At 45.6% G+C, this 23369-nt stretch overlaps 1 protein-coding gene across 2 annotated transcripts; it reads right to left on the bottom strand.

The window, feature by feature from the left end:
* Nucleotides 1-1141: 1141 nt before the first annotated feature.
* GM2A (ganglioside GM2 activator) lies at nucleotides 1142-21028 on the bottom strand. Of its 2 annotated transcripts, XR_014522284.1 has the most exons (5): nucleotides 20234-20638; nucleotides 13004-13156; nucleotides 5329-5511; nucleotides 3388-4370; nucleotides 1142-2680 (listed from the first exon to the last, which is right to left on the bottom strand). XR_014522284.1 is itself a non-coding variant. In XM_083488549.1 (4 exons), the coding sequence occupies exons 1-4, from the start codon at nucleotides 20354-20356 to the stop codon at nucleotides 4200-4202; spliced, it is 630 nt and encodes a 209-aa protein (XP_083344675.1). In that variant the 5' UTR covers nucleotides 20357-21028; the 3' UTR covers nucleotides 1142-4199. The 2 variants fall into 2 exon arrangements, 1 of the variants encoding a protein (XP_083344675.1); XM_083488549.1 differs by having other exon boundaries at nucleotides 1142-4370; nucleotides 20234-21028.
* Nucleotides 21029-23369: the final 2341 nt, after the last annotated feature.

Raw genomic sequence — 23369 nt, 5'->3', positions numbered from 1 at the left:
TATAGACCAAGGGTCTAACTTGGTAGAAGGCAGCTTCCTGCATTCCACGGTCACAAAAAAGCTGATTTCCAAATTCAGAATTGATGATTCCTCAGATGCCACCACCAAGCAGCATTCATCTCAAGGTCTGAGACTCAACTGAGCTTGTGTACGCATTGCATATTCACCTATAATGGGATTTCCATAGCGTTGTATTCACTGCTACATCTAAACAAGAATACAGTGGTACCTCAGGTTAAGTACTTAATTCGTTCCGGAGGTCCGTTCTTAACCTGAAGCACCACTTTAGCTAATGGGGCCTCCTGCTGCTGCCTTCTGTTCTCATCCTGAAGCAAAGTTCTTAACCCGAGATATTTCTGGGTTAGCGGAGTCTGTAACCTGAAGCGTATGTAACCTGAAGCGTATGTAACCCGAGGTACCACTGTATTCTGTTTGAGGCTAAATGGACTACATAATCTCTGTAACTATCAGCCACTCTATCCAGATGTAGTTATGTAGAGTAATGGTAAAAATCCAGCGCAAGGCTCAGTAATACTCCAATCCTCAACCTTCAGCATATCTCTCCTATCTACTTTGGCATAATAATCAGAGGAAATAGTGGAAAAAAGATGCAGCATCATTGCAGCGTGGGTGCATTTTGTATTATGCCTAGGCAACCCCAGTTTAGGCCAGTCTTAAAATAAGCCTTGCATTTGAAGACTTGAAGATAAATGCAAAACTTACATAAAACGGAGGTGTACGCAACTGCCGAAAAGTGTAAGTTAGAAAGGATCCTATAGGGACGATAGATAAATTTTTGGCTCCATGTTGATAGAGAGTGTTTTTTCTATTCTTGCATTTTTACCATTAGGTGGATTCACATTTTGAAAAGATGTGGCAGCAGCTTGTGGTAAGAAACTATAAATACAACTGCCTGCACAACAAATTGCCAGTTCGACAAGCTCCAAGAACCCAGGACCAGACAACAATGTCTTCTGAATTTGCAGTGGGCTCCTTCTGTATGCGATCATTGTAACCTTTGTTCTTTGTCAATGAAATCCAGTGTTGTAGCATGTGTCACTGTGACCCTCCCAAAGATTTGCATGGCCGCACTTCCACATAAGTACACAATCGTAGACCAATCAGACACTAACACAGCAGCTATGGAATAAAAAGATTTTATTCAATACTCTCTTATGGCACCAACACTAAAGGCCACTTGATTTTTTTTCCATCATAAAGATGGATACCACAAAATAAATCAGCTAGCCGCTGCTAAGCATTCAGGGTACAGATAATTTAAGAGATGATTAGAATGCAGATGAAATCAGTAGGAAATTGTGATTATTTGTGAAATGTAGCAAGCTCAAAACGGTTTTTTTGAAGAATGAAAGGTGTTTTCCTAAGGTATTCCATAGGTAATATGCTACATCCATCACTTTCCATACATCTATCCATGTGATTATATCCAGCATCTGGACACACCACGGCCATTATTATTTAAGGCTTACAAGGCACTTTAGCAACATCGTCATATAAAAATATGGAGTAATACTAGCAGGCTGCCATATACCCAGGGCACAGGTCTGACAGTTTAACATGGGGAGCACAATAACAACTGCATGCTTACATTGCAAGACAGCACAGCAGTGGTTTTGTGTGCAAACCTCTTAGGCAGTGCTGTGGGGAAACACTTTTTTATTGATGCATTTGGGTGCAATGATTTGGAAGAGGCTGTGGGGTTATTGTATGATGCAAGAGGAAACGAAAGAGTTGTTTCTAAGCTAGAGGGCAATATATTTTCTTGTGCCACTCCCCATAACTCTGGACGTGTGCACATTAAATATATTAAATATATTTGATAACCTACGCAGATAAAGCAATGCTGCCTTGCCAAGTCTAGCGCTGACAAAGGGATTGGTCACTAGGACTTAGGCCCTCCAGGCTGATATTTTAAGTGGACTGGAATAATGATTTGTTAGGACTAGAGACGGAAGTGGGCTGGAAAGACTATGATGGTACGGTAGTTTTTCCTTTAGACTCTTGCTCCTCTATAAGTTGCAATGCATTTTCCCCAGAGTCTCAATATTTGTTTGCATAGGAGGGGAACATGGTATGGTAGAGATGGGTTAGACACAAAAGTATGTTTGGAACATGGAAGGACCAGCTTTTGGGGAGTTCAGATATTCAAGATGGCACTGTGAAATAAAGTGCACAGTCGCACAAGGTAAGGAGGGTTACTACAATTAACACCCCCACTGAATACATCAGGCAGAGTTCTATTAATGTCAGTACCAACAAGGGTAATAAAACAGGGCAAAGTATGTTGTATACCTGGAGTACAGGTACAAATCCTTAAAAACGTGCGAGGCTTAGAACAATCACCTTACAAGCTTAAGGTCTCATTGGGAGGAAAGCAAGGCGGAGGGAAAGAAAAGGAGGAAACACACCCAAGGGCTCCATCACACATTATGGAGGTTGAGGGAAGAGTTTCCATGAGCACCAAGCAAGCAGGCGACTAATTCTTAGTCCAGATGTCCAGGCTCATTGTAACAGTCTCTTACCAGTTCCGCACATGCAATATGTATTCGGCAAATCTGTTCATCACCTCAAAGAACACAGAAATTATACACAGTACTCAAACTGTCGCCATATGGCACAACAACTATACATCTTATATTCATCTCATCAGATTACTTGGCTGATTCATGCAATTAGATTACTTGGTTCATAATGGTACCATTTAGAATGTTAGAATTTTTGTTCTCCTTCAATCCAGAGCACATCTCCTTGAGAATAATAGAGATCTGTGATTCCCCCGCCGCCGCCCCCAGACTCCCATCAGTGTGGGATTAATTGGTTCCTTGGGAAATAGAAGTTAAGTAAGCATCTTTCGTTTTCTAGTTGAACAAGAAGAGAAAATTCCCACAGAGATGGACATGTGTCACTTTGCCCAACAGTCCCCAAACTGTCCACAGATACCTTGGGAGAGCACTGCAAGCATTTGGTCCTTTTCCAGAAATGTTGGCAAGAGTCTTGCATGAAATACCATACAGATCTTTTATGTTGAGCGTTTTCCTTCTGCTTTTATCAGAAGCTAACTTGAACAGATCAATCCCACCCAAAACCCCTCTCTCTAACCAAGCACCAAACTTCTGTTCAGAAGATAAACAGGAGCATGAAACAGCATATACGGTTTGGAATCAGGAGGTGTAAAGTGTGAGTGTGTGTGTGTGTGTGTTATAGAAGGGTTAGTTCCCTTCATTGTCCCACTCTCTTGGTTGGATCTAGTCGTCATGCACGAAGTTCAACTTAGGCAGCACAAGACTAACAGATATGGGCCTTTTGAGGGATTGGAACTGCTTGATCATATAGCGTGCTTGGTGTATGGCAGAGTGAAGGAGCCACCTTGACCAAGCAGGGGTTGCAGAAGTAAATACAGAGGAGATGGTGGAGCCTGCCTGGCTATTTTGATCTGTGATGCAGAAAGCAGGAAGTGTGGTTTCTTCCTTGGGTTACTGCTTCATGAGTCTGCTCAAGCTATCCTGCCAGAATACCCCAACAACCTTTCAGTATTCTCACAACCCCATAGTCTGAGACCCTGGGGGTGTAGAGGAATCTTATGGACAGTGATGCATAAAGATTATGCATGTGTCACTTTACCAAGCTGAGAAGCTGCACTTACATCTATTCACATAGCCATTATGCACTCCCTACCCCTGTGTAGCATATATATCCAGGGTGATGTGGTCCTGATCCAGCCTTCCCCAACTAGCTCCCCTGGGAATTATTGGACCACACCTTCCACCATCCCTGGCTGGCCTAGCCAATGTTTAGAGATGATGAGAGCTCTGGTCCAACAATGCCTTGGGGGAGAAGGGACCAAGGTTAGGGAAAGCTGCCTCATTATAACCAATGCATAAACACTAGTTAGGCACAGACATCTCAATTTCTGATTTTTTTTAAAAAAAATATTTCTGAACATTTCTTCATTGAGTTTGATGGTTTTTCCAAGTGATTAAAAGCAATCAGCAGAAGTTTAAAAAAAAAATTTTTTAAGCAGAGTGAAAGATAGAGGCTGCTGTTCACATCATCATCTTGGCTCCTCCTCAGAAGCCATCATAAAAGCAGTTGCAGCTAAGAAGTCTCAGTATTAGCAATTCAAGAGGGGGGGGGAGTAAGAAATGTGGCACTCAAGCCCAAAGATGCCTGCGTTGTAGTCACCAATACCACCGGCTCTCAGAGTGCAGGGAAAGCGACAACCTGAGACAGCCCAGCTGTTGGTCACCATTGCTCAGCACAACCTGGAACTTGTAGTCCCCATTGGTGAGCATGGGAGGCAAATCCAAGGTGGGGATGTAGAAGGTGGAGGAAGGCAAGTTGTAAGAACCCTGAAAGGAGAAAACACACACAAAAATCTGTCAGCCCATATCAGCCAACACTTTCTGCTCCCTCCATCAGGTATACTAACAGTGCCAATAGGTAACACTCAATAAGCAGATCTTTTACAGTATGAAATCGAGGAGAAATTACAGGTTGATAGGTATGGCCACTGAAATATTCCAGCCCCTCACTGGGAGCCAGCAGGCTCACCCAGTTTGCACAACTGAAAACATACAAACCAATGCACTCAAGCCTGTCAAAATCTAGAAGATGCTCTTTTCTAGAAGCATGAGTGGGTTAGCTGGAGTCAGCAGCTTCTGACTACTCCATCGCGTATAAGCCCCAAGCTGCCGCCTAGAGATGTCCCTATATGAGCAATGCACTAACTCTGAACCTTGCCTTAGGACACAAGGAGCTGCTAAAAGCATCCCTGAAAAATACCTCATAGGCTGCCCCTTTTCGGTTTACAGGATGCAGATGTGGAGCAGAGTTGGGCAGAAATCGGACTGAATTAAAGGTCTGCAAAACTTGCATGAGGAATGCCGTTTTAAAACTCATCTTTCAGGCTCGAAGTATTGGTTTTCCAGAGGAAACCCAGCTATCTGTTGGAAAGACAGCCAGCTCCATCATTCCTTTACTGAACTTCATCATTCTCCCTTAATTTCTTTTAATGCACATGGGGCTTAATTATAGGTGCACTGCACTACGGGGGTTTCAAATCTTTACATGGAGATGTATCTATAAGCTTTCTTATCTGCCCTGCCCCCGTACTTCCTTGATTATTAAACATGCAGCAAATTTGACTGCAAACCTTGGTTAAGCCTATCAGCTGTATGGAACCCCTGTCCTTCTCTGATGGACCTGCACATTCCACAGGGATGTGGAATTTGGTGGCATGCCTTGCAGCTGCTCATCTCATGTGGGATTTGTTTCTTTGGTTCCCAAGAGGGGGAAGCTTAAACTTACCGCTCTGAAGGGGCAATGGCAAGGAATGTCATAAGACTGCAATGGTTCCGGACATGGCTGGCCGGGAGGAATAGCCTGATCCAGTATGGCACACAAATCTTCATAGGTGCAGCTGCCAAGATCTTGCACGCAGGGGACCTTTATCCACATATCACCAATCTTCTTCTCCAAAACAACCTCTCCCTAGAAGTAAACATTACACACAAAAATTAATTTAACCTCCGACATTCCTCCTCAAAAATCACCCACAGCTCAATGCTTACTATAGCTTGGACAACTGGCCATCCTACCTATAGGCCAAGGTTGGGGAGCCTGTAGTCCATCATCATTTGAAAGACCGCGACTCCCATTATCCCTCATCGTTGGCCTCATCATCATCGCCATTGAAAACATCAATATATGGTACCTCTTATTACCAGAGGCTGGGAACTTGTCAGTCCCCAGAAGCACCTGAGTGGGCTCTAATTTGCAGCTTTGATTGGAGTCAGCTCTTAGGTACCACCACAAGAGGGCAGTAAGGGGCAACAATTCATGATTTCTTTATGCTTTCCCCCCCTGACTTGACCTTCACTGTAACAGATTACTGGGCAGTATGCAACAATAAAGAAACACAGAACAACACCGCAACATTAGACAGGCAGAGGCAATACGTAAAACTGAGAAGAAACAAATGAATGGCCGCATTAGAGCAAGTTCTTGTCCCAGATATACCCCCCCATCCTTCTTTTATCTTGAAAAGCTCCTGCTTCAAAGTGTGCTTGTGTACAGAGGAACTGCTTAACCATTTCCTTCCCAGACACTGATCTGCTCAGAATTCCTTCTCCCCTCTGCACCTTCCCTCTCAACGAGAGAAAAACAAACGTGGATGGGTGTGTGCGCATGCGTGTGCATTTCTCAACAGACAAAGTGAAGGGGTAAACAGCTTCTGTTAAACCCTCTCAATCTGAAACTACCTGCTGCTTCTTCAAAGGGTTTTTAAAAAAACAAAAAACAAAAACCAATAATATATTTGAAGATGGCTTTCATATCTCCACTCAGTCTCCTCTTATCCAGCCTAAACATACCCAACTTCCTCAATTGTTCCTCATAAGACTTTGTTTCCAGACCCTTGATCATCTTGGTCTCCCCTCCTCGGCACATGTTCCAGCTTGTCAATATCCTTCTTCATTTGCGGACATAGAACTCCAGGTGTGGTCTGACCAAGGCAGAATAGAGCGGGACTATGACTTCCCTTGATCTGAACACTCGACTTCTGTTGATGCAGCCTAGAAGATCATTAGCTTTTTTTGCTGCTGCACCACGCTATTGACTCAAGTTAAGGTTGTGGTCCACCAAGACCCCTAGATCTTTTCCACATGTACTTCTGCCACACTTGGGTTTAAACATGCAACCTGGCTGAATAAGCAAGGAACAACCCTAATTAAGCCTCCCAGCTCCAACTGGTTTGAAAACAGGCCCTACCTGCATGATAGCTCACAAGGCCTCTCTTGCTTTCAGAGATGTTTCAGGAGCAGCTGAGCTTAGCTATTTTCCTTCCTCTCACTGAACATAAGGCTGCTCTGTATAATAATGCCAGGCATTTCCCTCAATGAGCAAAGTTCCATTTTTCTGCAACATCAGAGAATTCAGGCATTTGCCGTGGCGCCTAAGTGGGCCCATGGCCCTCTGCCCCAGCTGCATCTTCACTGTCATCAGAACATAAGAGCCCTGATGGATCAGGCCAAAGACCCATCTAGTCCAGATTCCTCTTCTCACATCCAGATGCCTGAGAGAAGCCCCTAAGCAGAACCTGAGTGCAAGAGCACTCTCCATGCTTGCACTCCCCAGGAACTAGCTTTCAGAGGAATACTGGCTCTGACAGTATAAGGAGAACATATTGTGATTATTAGCCATTGCTAGCCTCATCTCCTCCCCATGGATTTGTCTAATCCTCTTTTAAAGCCATCCAGGTTGGTGGTGAGCACTGCCTCCACAGTTTAACGATGAAGATGAAGATGAAGATGAAGAAGAAGAAGAAGAAGAAGAAGAAGAAGAGGAGGAGGAGGAGGAGGAGGAGAAGTTTGGACTTGATATCCCGCCTTTCACTGCCCTTAAGGAGTCTCAAAGCGGCTAACATTCTCCTTTCCCTTCCTCCCCCACAACAAACACTCTGTGAGGTGAGTGGGGCTGAGAGACTTCAAAGAAGTGTGACTAGCCCAAGGTCACCCAGCAGCTGCATGTGGAGGAGCAGAGACTCGAACCCGGTTCACCAGATTACGAGTCTACCGCTCTTAACCACTGCACCACACTGGCTCTCGTGCTTTCCTTTGCCTGACCTGTCACTTTGCATGGAGGGTTTGAGAAAACCAGAGGCAGTGTAAGGATATTCCCAGGGTGTACCTGATCCCACTGCTCAAGCACCCGGCATTGCCTCCCCAAGACTTTTCTCCTGCAAGCTGTTCTCTGACAGTGTCCTTCTTTAGGAATTGCCATTATGGACCAATGTGGTCTTGCTAAATAGGATGGGTACCAGGGAGAGTGCGCCAGCCCCAGCTCAAGGAGGATTCCTGTCCCGTTGTGTCAGAGTCCTAAAAAGCAGCACTGGACAGGAACACACAAGAAAGTCATGCTACCTCTTGTGATGCTTCTTCCCCATGTTTCAAAAAAGGAATCTTGCAAAAATAAATAAATTAGGGAGCTTGTGGGGAGATGCAGGAAGGCAGTGTAAATGGAGGGGTGGCAAGGCGTCCACTGGGGTCCCAGAAATGGTGGCACCCACAATGAGAATGAAGCAAAAGGCCACAGCTCTCTGAATGGGAAACAGGTGGTGCACGCACGCACGCACGCACACACACACACAGGTTCCTCTTTGGAGGTCACCTCCTCTTTCCATATTGTATCTGAAGCCTCGTAAAAGGAAGTGAAGCTCACTTGCACTTCCTCCGATGCCTCACGTTTAAACTATCTACATCTACTTGGTTATAAAGACTCATCACAGCCTTCTTTCTCATATCTCAAGCCCATTTGAGAAAGGTGCATGCTTTTGCTGTGGCAAGATGGAATGGCAGACCACGGTTTGGCATTACAAATGTGAGCCCGGACTGAGCATCCAAGCACACACTTCTCCCTCCCTTGCAGCAATTTCCCGCCTCCTTTCCTGGTTTGCGGCAACCTCGGTTTGCCATTTTGGCCTAATGGGCCAACTATGGTCTGTGCTTGCCCTGCAGGAAAGAATAAGGAACCAAGATCGAACCCTCACACCAAGCCCGTGCGCTTGACAAATCATGGTTTGCTGTGGCACCTGGACCAACCCAGGAAGAATTCCATGTCTGCAGCTGTCCAGGGAATCTGTCACAGGAGAGGAAGTGGCAAAAAACAATTAGTAGGCTAAAGGCCCTATATGCTCAAGTGTGGAGCTGCTTATAAGAAAGGTCTTTAAGGAGGCTAAAGGGCTTCCCTGCTAGTTAAGTCCTATAGGTTATCCCATGGTCAGTGGAGTGCATCAGTTTCCCTGCAGGTCATCAGACAAGCTGGAACGTGTGCAGAGGAGGGTCTGGAAACCAAGCCTTAAGAGGAATGGTTGAAGGAGTTGGATACGTTCAGCCTGGAAAAGAGGAGACTGAGAGGAGATATGATACGATAGCCTTCTTCAAATATCTGAAGGGCTGTCACATGGAATAGGGAACATGCTTGTTTTCTCCTGCTGTAGAGGGTCGGACTCGAACCAACAGATCCAAATCAAAAGAAAGGAGATTCTGACTAAACCTACCCGTATTTTTTGCTCTATAACACACTCCCAACCATAACACACACATAGTTTTTAGAGGAGGAAAACAAGAAAAAAAATATTCTAAACGAAACAGTGGATGTATGATTTTTGTGGTTCATGCTGTGGCCACAGACATGTGATCTGACGGTGAGTTTGGGGTAGCCCAATGCAAAAATCCTGAGGATCCATGTGGATCCGTGCTTTGTAACCACGTTTTTGCACCACTGCGGCCCCAGGCAACAGTGGGTGCGTGATTTTTTTGGTGCAAGCTGTAGCCATGGACATGCTATGTGATCTGATGGTGAATTTGGGGTGACCCAGTGCTAAAATCCTGAGGATCCGTGCTTTGTAACCATGTTTTAAGTGGGGAGGGAAGGAAAAGCACTCAAGGGACAAGGAACACGCGTGGGGTGGGTGGAGAAGGATGCTGTTAATAATGCAGAAGAGGGGTATAAGAGGAGAAGGCTCTTATAAGAGGAGTGGGGAGGAGAGAGAGACAGAGAGCCTGCTTGCGAAAAACTTTGCTGCTATTTAGCGAGTGGGGAGAAGAGAGAGACAGAGAGCCTGCTTGAAAAAACGTTGCTGCTATTTAGCAAGTGGGGAGGAGAGAGGGACAGAGAGCCTGCTTGCTTTAAAGGAGCCAACCGGACAGGAGCCGCTTACACTTGTGTAAGCGGCTCCTCTCCTCTCCCACTTTGCTCCTTTAAAGCAAGCAGGCTCTCTGTCCCTCTCTCCTCCCCACTCAGTGGCTCTTCTCCCGCTTTGCTGTTTCAAAGCGAGCCATGGAGGAGGGAAGGAAGGGGAACCATGGATCCTCTGCTCACGACTGCAGCAGATCCCCCCGTCATCCGTAGGCATTCGCTCCATAACATGCACAGACATTTCCCCTTACATTCTAGGAGGAAAAAAGTGAGTGTTATGGTGCGAAAAATACAGTAACTCTCTGAAGGGTAAGCTGCTCAGCAGCAGAACTGACTACATCAGAAGATAGTGGACTCTACTTCATTGGAAGTTTTTAAGCAGTGGCTGGATGGCCTCAGGGATTCTGCAGATGTAAATTTGGCATTGTAGGGGGACTAGAGATCCCTTCCAACTCTATGATTCTACACATAGGAGCTCTGTGCTCCTGTTTCCTTCATCTCTCTAAAGCAGGAATACCACCACTAAACAAGAGCATGAGATTAAAGACAGCTCTGAAAATCACCAGTAGAATTATACAGTGGTACCTCTGGATGCGAACGGGATCCGTTCCGGAGCCCCGTTTGCATGCTGAAGTGAATGCAACCCATGTCTGTGCGTGCATGCGTCGTGATTCGCCACTTCCGCACATGCGAGTGACATCATTTTTGAGCGTCTGTGCATGTGCGAGTGGCAAAACCCAGAAGTAACACGCTCCGTTACTTCCGGGGCACTGCGGACCGTAACCTGAAAACGCTCAACCTGAAATACATTTAACCTGAGGTATGACTGTACTAGCAAGAGAGGTAAAGACCCAAGCGACTTGCATCATCAAAGTCACACAATCAAAGTTTCTAGGCCTAGGGCCCGGAAAGAGAAGGTGTTTGTGTGTAGGCATTTGACATACAGTGGTACCTCAGGTTAAGTACTTAATTCGTTCTGGAGGTCCGTTCTTAACCTGAAACTGTTCTTAACCTGAGGTACCACTTTCGCTAATGGGGCCTCCCACTGCCGCCACGCCGCCGAAGCACGATTTCTGTTCTCATCCTGAAGCAAAGTTCTTAACCTGAGGTACTATTTCTGGGTTAGCAGAGTCTGTAACCTGAAGTGTATGTAACCTGAGGTACCACTGTATACATATCTTAGCTACCAAGATTTTGATCAGATGTGTTGCTTCAATGCAACCCACAAACACAGACCAGCATGTTTTCGCCTGCGTTAGGAGTATTCTCTATAAATAATCACCAACTTTCCAAAAGGGAGGCCATTTCAATACTGACACTGCCTCTTCCAGGGTTCTCTGCCAAGCCCCCAAGCCCACCCCCTACCCCGCCCCACTTGGCTGAACTAAGAGGTAAGGTTGAGACTTAACACATGCAAATGAAACAGATTTCAACATCCTATTCCAGCAATGCAGGGGGTGGAACCCCCAAGGTCCCTCCCAGTCTACAATTCTATGGTCATACAGTTGCTTAACAGGGGAGGATGCGGCTGGGCCCAGCCCAGTTCCTGCTGATAGGCAGTCAGGTGCTCAGCGGTGGTTAGCATAGCAGGAATTTCGAGTGCTTCATACCCACACCAGCAGAACTTGATCCCACTGAAAACCGCACAGTAACGTTTCAGCATAGGTGGTCATGGTAAGGCCAGCTCCTACCAGCCACAGGACTAAGGGGTTTGCTCAACTCAGCACAACATGCTTCTATTTCAAAAAGGGGATTCTGGAGCACTAGCTTGTCCCAGTTTTGTTTCTTTGGCCGTGGCAGCCTGTTAAAGGGTCTAAATTGTTGTGCAGAAGAAAGATCCCATTTCTGCTCAGCCTACCTGTGCGACATGTCAAGTAGAAATGTTCAAATGTCGTCTACCTAATGATTAGATGTTTTAGGCTCAAATTACCCCACATTAGCACATTAGAGAAAGGAAACCTCTTATTAGGGAAAACATCCCTCAGGAGCTTTTCACAAGCCCTGCCCCATCTAAAGATTTGTATTATGCTGGCTGATTTATAGGGGGAAAGGCAGTGCACACCCCTCTGCCTTATCCTAAGGGATATTTCCCATTTAAAGACAGGACTGGATAGCTCAGCTGGTTAGAGAGCAGTACTGATAATGTCAAGGTTGCAGGTTCAGTCCCTGTATGGGACAGCTGCATAGTCCTGCGTTGCAGGGGGTTGGACTAGGCGGCCCTCAGGGTCCCCTCCAACTCTATGATTCTGTGACTTCAGTTTTCTATTCAGAGACTCGGGCGGAGATCCTATGTCAATGAGAGAGACTCGCCCCATCTAATGAAGTCCTTTTTTTCCCAGATCACATTTTCTTGGCTCATATTTTCTTGACATGCACTTACATATCAAATTCCTTTACTTGGAAAAGACAAACAGAAAAGAAAAGAGGGGCCTGTAAATCTTGAATACAGTGGTCCCTCAGGTTAAGTACTTAATTCGTTCCGGAGGTCCGTACTTAACCTGAAACTGTTCTTAACCTGAAGCACCACTTTCGCTAATAAGGCCTCCTGCTGCTGCCGTGCCACCGGCACATGATTTCTGTTCTCATCCTGAAGCAAAGTTCTTAACCTGAGGTAATATTTCTGGGTTAGCGGAGTCTGTAACCTGAAGCGTATGTAACCTGAAGCGTATGTAACCCGAGGTACCACTGTATATCCTCTAGTCTAGCTCCTGCTACTGAGCTCTCATTCCCACCAGCCCCAGCCAGCACAGCCAATGGTCAGAGGTGATGGGAGCAGAGGTCTAGCAGCATCTAGAAGGCCGTAAGTTCCCCATGCCTGTCCTTTTGGAAAAGATGTCTTCTTTCTGACCACAACTCTGGAGGGGAAGAAAAAGGAAGGAAGTGGGGAAAGCTGTGGTCCACACCCGGATTTGGCATTCCTGATTGCCCAGTGCAATCTAGTGCCAGTCCCAGATAGGCCTCGGTCCGCACTTCCACTTGTCCCATGCCTAAAAAGCACAGGTTCAAGCAGTTTTGCCTTTGTCCTGCCTCTTTTCCCGGGTAAACCTGCAGTTTAGTGCAAAATGGGAACCAACGGCAACCTGTGGAAAACCCCATTGCAGATTGTTCTGACTCCGTGTGAAACCGCGGGCTTTCCTGGGAGAAAGTAAACGGAAGTGCAGAGGAGCCCATAGTTGCAAACACGCTTCATCAAGTCATGTTTGTCCTCATTAGAGCACTGAAACTGTTCCCAGTGTGAAGGAACCACTTCTGCCTGGCTTGGCCCACCGGCCTTCCACATACATACCTTCAGAGGTGAAGTGAGGGCCACAGTGGTAGCAGCGGCTACACTGACTGTCACATCTCCTGGCATTGAAACAGGATCTGGAGATATGGACAAACTCCTGATTACAGCAGGATCAGATGGAGGGCCACAGTTCTGCCATGCGAAGTTTTGGATCTGAAGGGTTTAGAGGAGAAAATACGTTAGAATAAACGTGTGGAGCTTAAAGTGGAGGAAGGTACTCAGTCTGGCCCTTGTCATCACACTCAGCACGTAAAGCAAAGGTGAACGTAGCGGAAGATTCCAAAGCAGACTTTTGTGGGAATCTTCCAACCAGCAGGCCTTGGTTAAGGGAAGCGGGAGTCCTATTTCAAACAATGGTCCGTGGACCTTGCATTCCTGTCTTCTGATAACACAAACAAGCTTCTATCTACCCAGGCGTCACAGTACTGGAAAACTTGGCGATGCTGCACCAAGCAGACTATGTCATTGCCTTACGCCAGCCTCCATATACCGCAGGAAGAGGCTTTATTTGGCAAAAGTTCTGCACACTTAATCAAGAACAAAAAAACTTACAAACAAAAAGGCATGAAACCTTAATTTAAAAATTGCAACAAAACCAGCAGATGTAATAAAATTATCAAAAGTAGATGAAACCAACAGATTTTAAGACAAATGCACATAATAAAATTGGATGGCTGGGCAGGCTTGCCCTTGGTGGTCTTCAATTCATTTCCCACCACTATTGGAGGGCTGTTCCCCTCCCCTTTTGTCGGCAAGCATGCCAATGATCCATGGTCATCTGCAGGTGATGACGGCACTTTTAAGGTCACCTCAGGCGACGTCCATTTCCTAAGCTCTGTAATCGGCATCCAGCACACCTGGCAAGCATGCCTGCCGTCGAGACTCCAACTCATTCCCAGAAGTGCTTTTTTTGGGCCTTAGGAGTTTCCCAATGTTTGATTCAGCCGTTGAACAGACTGGTTAGACAGGGGCAACTCCCCTTGGCCCAACCCGTAAAACCTCTGTCGTCTCAAGGGCACCTGCCTAGATGTTCCCAAGGATCTCTTTTGACAGAGTATAGCACCAAAATCTTATTTCATCACACAGCACTCCAGGCCTCTACATGTTGGAGCCGCAGCACTCCTCAGATACTCCGGGAAGCTCACGGTGTCCTGCCCACTGTCCTCCGTTTGGGGTACAGCCCAACTTCAGTGATTCACCAACCTTGAGAAAGGCACATATCCTTCTAAGGCTCCCCCATCCCATTTCTCAGCTTAGGGTCCTTTATCAGAGATCAGACTCCCAACGTTTAACATTAAATAAGTGATATGGAAGGGTGTTCTCATGAGGCTCTCTCTAAAAAGCGGTGGTCTAAGAGCAGGGTTGGGAATCCTGTGGCCCTCCAGAGGTGGTTGGATACCCAAATCCCATCTGCCAGGATGGCCCATGCTCAGGGATGATGGGAGCTGAGTCAAGGAAAAACCAGTGGGCCACAAGTGAGGCACTGCTGGCCTAAAGCAGGCTTCCTCAAACTTGGCCCTCCAGATGTTTTTGGCCTACAACTCCCATGATCCCTAGCTAGGAGGACCAGTGGTCAGGGACGATGGGAATTGTAGTCTCAAAACATCTGGAGGGCTGAGTTTGAGGAAGCGTAGTCTAAAGTGTCCCTTGACCACCCACGTAGCCCAACAAGGACCAAAATACTGGGCAACCATATGCCACTGTAGCAAATGAAAAGCCACGTTGCCAAAACATGTCTAAGGCCGGGCATTATTTCTTGTTTTATCTGACAACATTTACAAACTGTTTCACCGCAAAACAAACTCACAAGCCTCTGAGCAGTTTACAACAGTATAAAACAAAGCATGAAAATATATCGAGTAACAAAAAGGTTTGGGCATGCCAGTAAGGTCTTCAGTGCAACACTGAAAAGAGGTTTCAGTTTTCTGCAGGTGCAAATGGGGACTTCCACAAACAATTTCCATGCGCCTCAAGAGTGGTCAATGCAGAGACTCTGGGTTGCTGTAACTCAATAGATAGAGCATGAGACTCTTAATCGCAGGATTGTGAGTTCGAGCCCCACATTAGGCAAAAAGATTCCGGTATTGCAGGGGGTTGGACTAGATGGCCCTCGAGGTCCCTTCCAACTCTCCAGCTCTACAATTCTATGATAATTAGAACATCCAGAGTAAGGCAGCAGTTTGGTGTTGAGCAATTGGCAAGAGTACACTACTTCAAAAAGTAGTTAAGAATTTGACAGGATACTGGGACATCAGCTGATGTTCGCAAGTTCACTGTGGGTCCTGTTAAACAGGCCTAGTTTTTGCCCTAAAGCAAGTAGAACTGTCAGGAGGGAAGGCACTGGAATTCCAGAAGCAAGATAACCTTGGCTTTCTCCCATCCTGCTCAGATATATGCTCAGAATGTACAACCCTCCTCCCACATCAGCATGTCGACACAGTTTGTTAGCCACAGTTACGCAATATACTTTGAAGTGATTGCTACAATTAGCTCTGTAACTGACTTCTGTGACTGGTGAAATGTGGACTATAGTGCTGGTTATGGAAATTATCCGAAACATTTTGGCACTGAACAACACCCCACTCACCAAGACGATTATCGTTGGTTTGCCCTTGTAATTAAAGAACGACATTCCTCCTTCAAAGATAATTTTTTTGAAAGGGTAAATTAAAGTACTGAATACCCATGGCTTTTATAACTGGTTACATTTGACCAACCAGCTAACTTTTCATTTTGGACTTCACGGAGGTCACAGATGGAAAAGGCTGTTTGACCATGGAACGGACTTCCTCAGAAGGTGGTGGACTCTTCTTCACTGAAGAAGAGGCTGGATGGCAACCTGTCATGGATGCTTTAGTAGAGATGCCTTGGGCATCTCTTCCAAATCTATGATTCTATACTAGCTTCCCACAGGCATACAAGTTTTGAAATGGAAGAAAGTTCCATCGTACAATAGCATGCCTGAATTCTGAAGCAGCACAGTTCCAGAAATGCTACGTGGCATTTCTGACAATGCAGATCAGCTCCAAATGTGACCCAAGAGGCAGGGGAAAACCTTAGGCACTAGATTTTGGGAAAGGATGCAGCGGCTGGGAACAATTCCTTACCTGAAACCCTGGAGAGCCAGAAAATATGGGATGCAATGGTCTGACTCAGTATGAGACAGCTTCCTATGTTGCCAGTACAGGAATTGAGTACACATAATTCTGTATTGCTCTTTTTGTATCATTTTTAAACCTATCACCATTTATTTTGGGTACTCTTTTTAAAATTATTCTCAGCTGTTTTTATGTTTGTAAATAAAAACAAACCATTCTAGACAGGAAAGTTTTGTCCCAAGCTTTAAATATCTTGGGAAGGTTGCTACTAATACAAAGCTGGAATTCAGAGGTAGCAAAAAAAAAAAAAAACAAATTGGAGAGGGGGCTGTTTACAGTTAGGTTATGGAAGAAACACTTCTGCTTGTCATAACCTTACAAAATTTCTTTTTTGACATGGAACAAGTGTTCTTAACAAAACAAGTTCCCCAGGTAGCATGTGGACTCAAGGCGTGGAATGGAGAAGTGCTGTATTTCACATGTTTTGATTGCAAAAGATCAGTTTCAGTTCTCAGCATCTGCATATAAGCAGGGCCCAACCACCAGCTGAAGTGATCTAGAGGCCCGCAGGTTCCCCATTTTTGATGTAGAAACTCTTATATTATACACAGTCTTGACTTGCTTGCTTCAGGATCTTATTGCTATAGAGAATCATAGAATTGTAGAGTCGGACAGGACCACAAGGGTCATCCAGTCCAACCCCCTGCAATGCACATTTTGTCCAACGTGAGGTTCGAACCCACAACCCTGAGATTACAAGTCTTATGCTCTACCAATTGAGCTATAATATTTGAGGATCAGTCGCAGTACGCTACTTAGTCACATAGTGCCAAGAGAGACACCTAACTGCACTTGCAACATCATTTTTATGGTTGAAATGAAATGGAAAGAGAGAGAAATCAGCATATTGAGCAATGGGAGGTTTGGGGCGTGTAGGCAAATTCTGATTCAAATTCTGATTCAACTGCAAAGCCTTGGGCATTTTCCTATTACCAACAGTTACTACGATCCATGGGCTTGTCCACACTTGAGCATTACTCTGCTGTTAACTCTCCCCCCATCCTACCCCACCAGTTTGAATTAGACCACAGAAATCCACACCCACACATGTGAATTTGCATATGAGGAACAACTTTGTTCTTTTCCCATTCATAACAGCAGGCTTTCCCTTTTGTGCTTGTGTTTGCCTTCAAATTTGTTGCTTCTATTACACCAGTTAAATACTGACAAGGCATGTGCACAGAGCCTTTTTTTAAAAAAAAGATTCCCCACTCAAGAAGTTTGCAAAAGCACACCATCAAGCAACTTGTAAATTTGCTTGTACAGTTTTCTTGCAAATCTGAGGGAACAGAGAGAGAGAGAGAGAGAGAGAGAGAGAGAGAGAGGGGCGGGGGGCTAAGTGCCTGACTCTCCATTACTGGCATGCTGGAAAAGAAATTAAAGTGATTGTAAACACTCAACACACACTTTTCAGATTGCTGCCCAATATATCTGGTGATGTTTTTTTAAATATGATTTGCTTCTGCAGTTTTCTGGCTTTCTGCAAATCTGAGGGATCAAAAAGATCGGGAGAGCACCGGAAATAGTTATGACCACAGCTGGGGGGGGAGGGAATGAAAGCACTAAGGAAGCAGCAGGCATGGAAAGGAGAATAGCAGAAAGTGACCATTAATCCACCCACCCCAAAACACTGAAACAAATAGCCTGTGACCCTGGTGGAGCAGTTTAGAGCCCCATTTTCCCCTATCTTGGGCAAACCTGAATTTACAGGGGGTAAGTATTGAGACTACAGTGGTACCACGGGTTAAGAACTTAATTCGTTCTGGAGGTCCGTTCTTAATCTGAAACTGTTCTTAACCTGAAGCACCACTTTAGCTAATGCGGCCTCCTGCTGCCGCTGCGCCGCCAGAGCACAATTTCTGTTCTCATCCTGAAGCAAAGTTCTTAACCCGAGGTAATATTTCTGGGTTAGCGTAGTCTGTAACCTGAAGCGTATGTAACCCGAGGTACCGCTGTACTGTTCTTTGAGGGCAATGTCCTGAGGTCTGCGAATTAAATGGGAACGCAAACAGCTGCAAACACACAGGAAAACCTGGTGCAAATAAGTTGTACACTATAACTGTAATTACTACCTTACATCTTGACTTGTACAAGTCCACATGACCCAGGTGTAGCTTTGCAAGTAGCCATGTTCGCCTGGGTCAAGACGCTGCCGCTGAATGACACAGCAATAACGCTTGATGAGCTTACCACAGATCATTACAGTCTGAAAACCTTCCAACCCAATAACTGGCTCTGATCCATCCCACGTCAGCTGGGCAGATTGTAATGCTCCACATTCCACCTGTCAATAGCGGCCGCAGTATTATCCTGGCAGAGTCAAGCAGGCCCAATTAGAGCCTGGACTATGTTATGCAAACCTATTAATGCCACACCATCACACTGATGAACATCTAACACTTATCCAATTAACACTTATCTAATTCACTTTCCGTAAGTGGCAAGCATTAACTGTAACACTAAACCTAGCATATGCAGAGTCATTGTGGCTGCCTATGGAAACAGAAGTTTAAGGACTGAATCACAGCACAGCTCCCCGAGCGTCATCTAGTCCAACCCTGTGCAGTACAGCTAAAGCATCCCTGACAGATGGCCAGCCAATGTCTGCTTAAAAACCTCCAAGGAAGGAGAACCCACCACCTTCTGCAGAGAGTCCATTCCACCGTTGAACAGCTCCTGATTGCAGCACATTGAAAGTTCATGCCATGATAAATTTATTAATCTTTAAGGTGCCACAAGACTCTTAGCTTTGTTGCTAGAGCTTCATTAATTATATCGACTTTTGGAAGGGGCTAGTTATCAATGCAGACAGCAACAGAGAGGCTAAAGGAAGCAGGCAGCGTCAACTGTGAGAATAGCCTCCCACCACATGGAGTGAGAAGAGTTTAAGTGTTTTCCACATGCAAATGCATCTCTGTGCAGAAACGCACTTATAGCCTGAAAGAGAAAGCAATTTTTTGAAGGCTTTTACAAGGCACACACTTCTGCGCAAGCAAATTTAGGAACCGAGAAATATGTTGAAGCAGAGATTGCTAACATAGTGCTCTCCAGATATTGGAGTGCACCTGCAATTGACCCCAGCCATCATGGCCAAAGGTCAGGGATAAGGGGAGTAGCAGTTCATCCAGCAACATCTAGAGTAAGCTATGCTGGCTAGCCCTGCCATAATGGGCTATCCTAGCAGAGGTGTGTGTGACTCACCAGTGCCAAGATGGGTACCACCAGTGTGCAAACACTGGAGACATGCCCCCCACCCGAATATTTCCCATTTAACAACGACACCCCCATCCCACACTCCCTTTAATATTAAGTTTTATTAGTTTTCAATTACAATCCAATAATAGCCTCATTATAACAATATCAATTTATAATACAATTATTAATACCAATCGTTCAAATCCAGAATTATATAATTTAGATAAAGTTGCCCCCCCACGTGCTAGATTTGATTTTCTTTACAGTAGTTCTGCATTCCAAAATCTTAATTTCAATTATTATTTCATTACTATACCGCTTTATATTTTTAAGAAATATAAATCTCAAAGTAGTTTACAGCATATTAAACATCAATAAAACAATGCAGACTCAAACATTTCTGAAGAAAGTTAGATATCAAGTACAGTCAAAGCAACACAGTTAACAGGAAACCAAAATACCACCTCAAAAGATTTCAAAAGAAAACACTACAAAGGAGGTCAACTACAGAATATATATTTAACACAAAGTTAACAAAAAACAAAATCTTAAACATTTCAAAAGAAAACACTGTGAAGAGAAGTCAAATATAAAATGCACATTTAAGACAGCACAATTAACAAGAGAATAAAATATTATAAGCATGACACGGCTGTTAGGCAGGCACAAAAAGATGGGCCACAATAATAATCCCTCCTCCAACAACTGCACTTCTATTCGTGTTGACACATTAAATGATTTCTAAAACCGCAAGGGAGGAACTCAGAACTACCGGTATATCCTTGTTCTTCCTGTGTGCGGCAATGATTCTGTCCGTGGTGTTTCTTCCACCCCGCGCTCCCACCCCGCAAGAGATGCCGAACAGCTGGCCCCTTACCTTGGTGAGCCTCAGGGGCCAGTGCTTGTCCAGCACGGCGAACCGCTGTCGGGGAGGACCCCCGACCACAGCTGGCCACATCTGCAGGGCGCACAGCGCCAGCGAGAGCGCCAAAGCGGGCATTTCTGGGGCTGCTCCGGAACGCAGGAAGGCGAGGCTGAAACTGAACGCAGCGCCAAGGAGACCGAGGAAGCGAAGCGAGCAGGCGGATCACAAGCGCGGAAAGGGCGGGTGCAAAACGAGACGCTGGACTTTAGCTGCTCAGGAGTCGGAGACAGAAAGCACCTGACACCGTCCCAAGCAAGCGTAGCAGAAGACGCTTGCTCAGTTCAAGTACCGGCTTGTCCTTTCTGCTGCAGGCACTAGACACACAGGTTCCCCTCCTTCCTCAATCGCATTTAAAGAGGGATCTCTCTTCCCCCCCCCCCCTCGAGGTCAGGCACCGGGAAATGATCACCCAGCATGCCCTTGATGGAGGGAAGCGGCTCTGCCCTCTGCTGGGATGGAAGGCGCAGTTCCCCCAGATAACGCAGGAAAGGGAGAGGAGGAGGAGGACGCAGGCGCTTCCATTCACGCGCAGACCGTGTTTCATTGATTAAATAAAAGGTCAGAATCAGGCATTCGAGACCATCGCATCCTTCTCACCCCACCTGTGCCTTGGCTACTCTAGAGCGATGAGGCCAGGGCCCTTTGCACGCGCACAAAGGCATCTTGTGTAGCCATAAATTCCGGAGCCTAAGAAATAGTTTTGTGGGGAGGGAGGGAGGGAGGGAGAGCGAGTCCTGTTCAAATTAAGTGGTACTTATAAACGGGAACTTCAGGTTTGACCCACTTTTGGGGAATGGTTTTTATGTATTTTTTAGTTTGAGGGCCAAGGGTTGTTGGTTATAATTCATTTGTTAATAATAAGGCTACACTTCTATACACATTTACCTGGAAGTAAATCCCATTAAAATCCGTGGGATGCAACATGTATAGGAATGCAGTGTAAACATATAATTGCAGATGAATGCAGGGGACCCAAATTACAAACAATAATTTACTTAAAGGTCATTGAAAAGATGCATACATTGTCATTCTGTGGAATGATATGCAAGGGGTGTTTTTGTTTTTGAGTAGAGATATTAAAAAAATAAAACAACCCTTCAAGCTAAGAAACAAAAATCATGAAGGAAGCTGAGTTATGTGCCTCATTCACTTGAATTCACAATACCTTAATTTCTTAAAGGATAATATATCTGGCTGATGAAAACTAAAGCATCTGATGCTTGGATGCTGAACAGGTTTTGCTCCACTCCATCACAAATTCCAGTCATTCACTTTTATGGGAGGAAGTAAAGATGCATCTTCTCAGGCCTCAGGGTCACCAGCCCTTTGGGGGCTAAATCTGCCTGCATCCTCTGGTAAACGCCTCTCTCTGCCTCGGTGACTGGGTCTGGTGGGAGACAGAGGCCAACAACACCTGGGGAGCTACACCTTTCCCCATCCCTGCCACAGGTGGGCTGCTGTTGCTGATGGCAACTGTTGACAGGGAAGGGTGGGAAGCCATTCAGCAACCTCTGGGCCAAGGGTACATGTGTACGTGGTGTGGGTGGGTGGGTGGGTGTTGTATACTGCCTCTTCAAGAGGCAAGTCCAGAAGGGCTCAGCATAAGTAGGTCGTGTGAGAGAACTGAGTAGGATTGTTTTATTTTTGAGGCAGAGACCTATGTTAAGTGGTTGGGCCAGAATAAACTTCTCTTCAGCTACCTGAGAGGCCCAAATGGATTACTAATCAATATAATAATGAATTATTATTATTATTATTATTATTATTATTATTATTATTTATTACAGTGGTACCTTGAGTTAAGAACTTAATTAATTCCGGAGGTCCGTTCTTAACCTGAAACTGTTCTTAACCTGAGGTACCACTTTCGCTAATGGGGCCTCCCACTGCCGCCACGCCGCCGGAGCACGATTTCTGTCCTCATCCTGAAGCAAAGTTCTTAACCCGAGGTACTATTTCTGGGTTAGTGGAGTCTGTAACCTGAAGCGTCTGTAACCCGAGGTACCACTGTATTATTAATTCTTTGGCCTGAGATCTTTGCCCTGGGCAGGAGTGGCCCATCTGGTTTCAACACCTGCCCTCTCCCTCCAAAGCTTCACTTACCAGGGCCATAAGTTCCTTCTGGCAAGTTCTCGCAAGATCATGCGGGAGTTTCACAAGATCTCACGAGAGTTCCGACCCTGGAAGCTGCTGCCATAGCCATCAAAGCAGGATTCCACCAACAAAAGCGTCTGCTTCAGTCTACCGCACGGGCAGGCCGGCCCTGGACTTGGGCATCTGTAAACAATAAACAGCCGAGTTATTAGAATAAATGTGTTGCTGTTCTCCCATATTCAACAGAGGTGAGGGCTCTGTACCGATGCCTGAATTGCAGGTGTGGCTCAGCCCCCTCACCTTTTGCTTCATTCTCCTTTGCTCCTATTTTAGAAGGAACAGGCATTATTTGGCTAAATCTGCAGACGGCAGGATGTGTTTGTGCATGGATTTAATTTAGCCCCCAGACAAACACACACACTTTTTCTCCCACAGCGGCTACCTCAGTCTGCCTCATGGGTGGCCCTGCAGGCAAGGATCTCCCAGCCCTACCTGCATGCAACTTCTGCATGCAAAGCAGATGCTGTACCACTGAACTTAATTCACGTTTCTCCTCCCCACCTTTATCTTCAGCTGGAGAACTGGAGAGCCTAGGAAACTATAGAGGAGACTCTGTTGACTTCTCCACTTTCTAGTTATGCTGAATATTCCAATGGAAATGCACCACAGATGTGGGGAATCTTTGGTGCTCCAGATGCAGAACCTCAGTTAGTTAAGTATTTTTATTGATTTACTTGATTGGGGGGCAGCTGCTCCTCCTGCCCCCCCCCCCACAGCTATGTCCATGCTGATGGAAGTTGTAGTTCAGCAATATCTGGAGGGTTTCACATGTGCCATAAAGATTAGAGTGTAGAAGCAGAATGGGGGAGAACCAGGTTCAAATCCCAGATCAGTGATGCATCTCAATAGGTGACCAAATTGTCATCTCTCACCCTATATAGCTGTTGAGAGGATAAATCGAGAGTGGGGCATCATGTTCTTGACCTTGACCTCC

This window comes from Podarcis liolepis (genome assembly GCF_965112155.1).
Source record: "Podarcis liolepis genome assembly, chromosome: 2".
Classification (NCBI taxonomy): domain Eukaryota; kingdom Metazoa; phylum Chordata; class Lepidosauria; order Squamata; family Lacertidae; genus Podarcis; species Podarcis liolepis.
Note: the sequence above shows the minus strand (reverse complement) of the source record. Positions and strands in the feature narration are given on the sequence as shown.